The sequence below is a fragment of the Emiliania huxleyi genome (assembly GCF_000372725.1).
Source record: "Emiliania huxleyi CCMP1516 unplaced genomic scaffold EMIHUscaffold_110, whole genome shotgun sequence".
NCBI classification, from domain to species: domain Eukaryota; phylum Haptophyta; order Isochrysidales; family Noelaerhabdaceae; genus Emiliania; species Emiliania huxleyi.
Window position 1 is genome coordinate 270,065 of NW_005201791.1, and position 2,329 is coordinate 272,393.

The following is a 2,329-nucleotide window of genomic DNA, read 5'->3' on the forward strand; positions in this document are numbered from 1 at the left end:
GCGCTCTACATGCTCTACATCTGCAAAAACTCTTTTTTTTCTGCAAGGAAAAGAAATCGCGGACTATCCTTGCTCGAAGGCTTCCGGCGCGCCGCATTGTTGCGCCCGGCAGCTGCGGGGATACCGTATGGGCTCGCCACCCGAGCCTCACGACAAGATCTCCTACGTGACCGACATCGAGGGAAACTGGGAGTTTTTCGTCCGCTTCATCGACCTCTCCGAGGCGCTGAGCCTCATCGCGCTGCCGGCGCACGGCTCGCCCGCGGCGCAGGTGGACCTGCAGGATGGCTGGCAGCTGGTGGTGGGAGGCGATTGCTGCGACAAGGGCGGCGCCGTCGGCGGCTCCATCCGCGTCGTATCGACCCTCGTCGAGCTCAAGCGGCGCTATCCGACTCGAGTGACGCTCATCCTCGGCAACCGAGACGGCGCGGCACCTGCCCGCTGCCCCGACCGCCTCGTCCGTCGCTCGCATCTGCCCGCCGCCTCTGCTGCCCACCGCCTCTCTCTCCCTCTCCCTCTCCCTCTCCGCCCTTCTCCCGCCCTCTCCCCTGCCCGCGTTTGGCCGCCGCTCGGGCTCCAACACTGTCCGCCCCCGCCGCCCCCGCCGCCAACAGTCAACAAAATGAGGATGACGTCGGAGCTGTCGGAGGGGCAGCTGGCGCACGAGCGGCTGTCCACCATCCCGGGCCCGTACTGGGTCCCCGAGTCCAAGCGCGTCGCTCCCTGCGCCTTTCTTCGCGCGACTGCGGCGCAGCGGCTGGGCGCCGGGCTCGCCGGCGTGCGCCCCTTCTTTTTAGCGCGGCGTGCTTCTTGTTCAGGCGCAGCAGCTGGGCCGCGCGGGCCTCGCCGCGTCGCTCTCTGTCGCGGAGCTCGCCTCGGGGTACAACACGCTGCCCAACCGGCTCCGCTGGATGCTAAAGGAGACGATGGGCGCCGACGGCGAGTTTGAGCGCCGGCGGGCGGAGCTAGAATCAGAAGACGTGCTCTTAGCCTCCCAACCGGCGCTCGGGAGGGGGCGTATTCGGCTGTGTTCAGCCGTAGACCCGCCGGTTGGCGTACTCACCTAGGCGGGCGGAGATTGCGCTGCTGCGAGGCTCTGACGCCGAGCACGCTTTGGCGGTCCGCAAGGCGGCGGAGAGTTCCGAGAGCGAGGCGCGCGACGGGCGGCGCCCTCGGCCTTCAAGCCGCGCCGAGGCGGCGCTGGGTGTGACTGACGCCGAGGTGTGCGAGTCGTTTGTGTCGTCCGTTGCGCCGGGCGGCTTCATGCGCGGCCTGCTCGACGCGGGCCAGCTCGCGTGCATCATCGGCTCGACACTCTTTTTGCACGGCGGCGTCCAGTCGCGCGGAGGCTGCGCACTTGGGCGTGTGCCAGGCCGCGAGGGCGAGGTGCAATCTCCGCGCGAGTGGGCCGACGCTCTCAACGCGTGGTACGCCGAGAGAGAGAGAGAGAGAGAGAGAGAGAGAGAGAGAGAGAGAGAGTGAGAGAGAGAGAGAGAGAGAGAGCCGAGAGAGAGCCGAGAGAGAGGGAGAGGGAGAGAGGGAGGGGGGGAGGGGGAGGGAGGGAGAGAGAGAGAGAGAGGGAGGGAGGGAGGGAGAGAGAGAGAGAGAGAGAGAGAGAGAGAGAGAGAGAGAGAGAGAGAGAGAGAGAGAGAGAGAGAGAGAGAGAGCCGGGGTGCGTCGTGCCAGAGGTAAGCAAGCTCGCTCCGTGCCCAGGTACGCCGAGCAGCGTGCAGACTGGCACGCTCGCCCCGGCTGGGAGGACGAGAGCCTAGGGCCGAGCTTCGCCGCCGACAAGACGGCGCAGGGTTGGGCGAGCTTGCGCGGCGGGCACGCGCTGATGGACTACGTCGTGCCCGGCTCCACCCCGACGGTCCGAGAGATTGCCGAGAGACCGCCGAGAGATTGCCGAGAGATTGCCGAGAGATTGCCGAGAGATTGCCGAGAGATTGCCGAGAGACCGCCGAGAGATTGCCGAGAGATTGCCGAGAGATTGCCGAGAGATTGCCGAGAGATTGCCGAGAGATTGCCGAGAGATTGCCGAGAGATTGCCGAGAGAGTTCGCCGAGAGACCGCCGAGATGACTCGAACCTTAGAGATGCAGTACGCAGCCTGAATCAATTGACTAGGTCGTGCTGGCCAAGCACCTGACTACCGGGGGCATGCCGCAGCCGCTCGACGAGGAGCTGACCAGGCGAGAGACAGCCGAGACGCTGCCGAGATGCAGCCGAGATCGAGACTGTCGAGACGGCGGTCCGGCCCGTCGGCGCCTCATCGACGCGCGCCTCTGCCGGCTGCCTCTCGGCTGCCTCTCGGCTGTATCTCGGCTGCC

The 2,329-nt window shown here is 66.8% G+C and overlaps 1 protein-coding gene across 1 annotated transcript; it reads left to right on the forward strand.

Annotated features, from left to right (window-relative positions):
- Positions 1 to 86: 86 nt before the first annotated feature.
- Positions 87 to 1,772, forward strand: EMIHUDRAFT_454432 (hypothetical protein; the record flags this gene model as incomplete). Its single annotated transcript, XM_005791731.1, has 5 exons — positions 87 to 425; positions 615 to 748; positions 819 to 980; positions 1,042 to 1,427; positions 1,727 to 1,772. Exons 1-5 carry the CDS (start codon positions 128 to 130, stop codon positions 1,770 to 1,772), a joined length of 1,026 nt encoding a protein of 341 aa, XP_005791788.1. The 5' UTR covers positions 87 to 127.
- Positions 1,773 to 2,329: the final 557 nt, after the last annotated feature.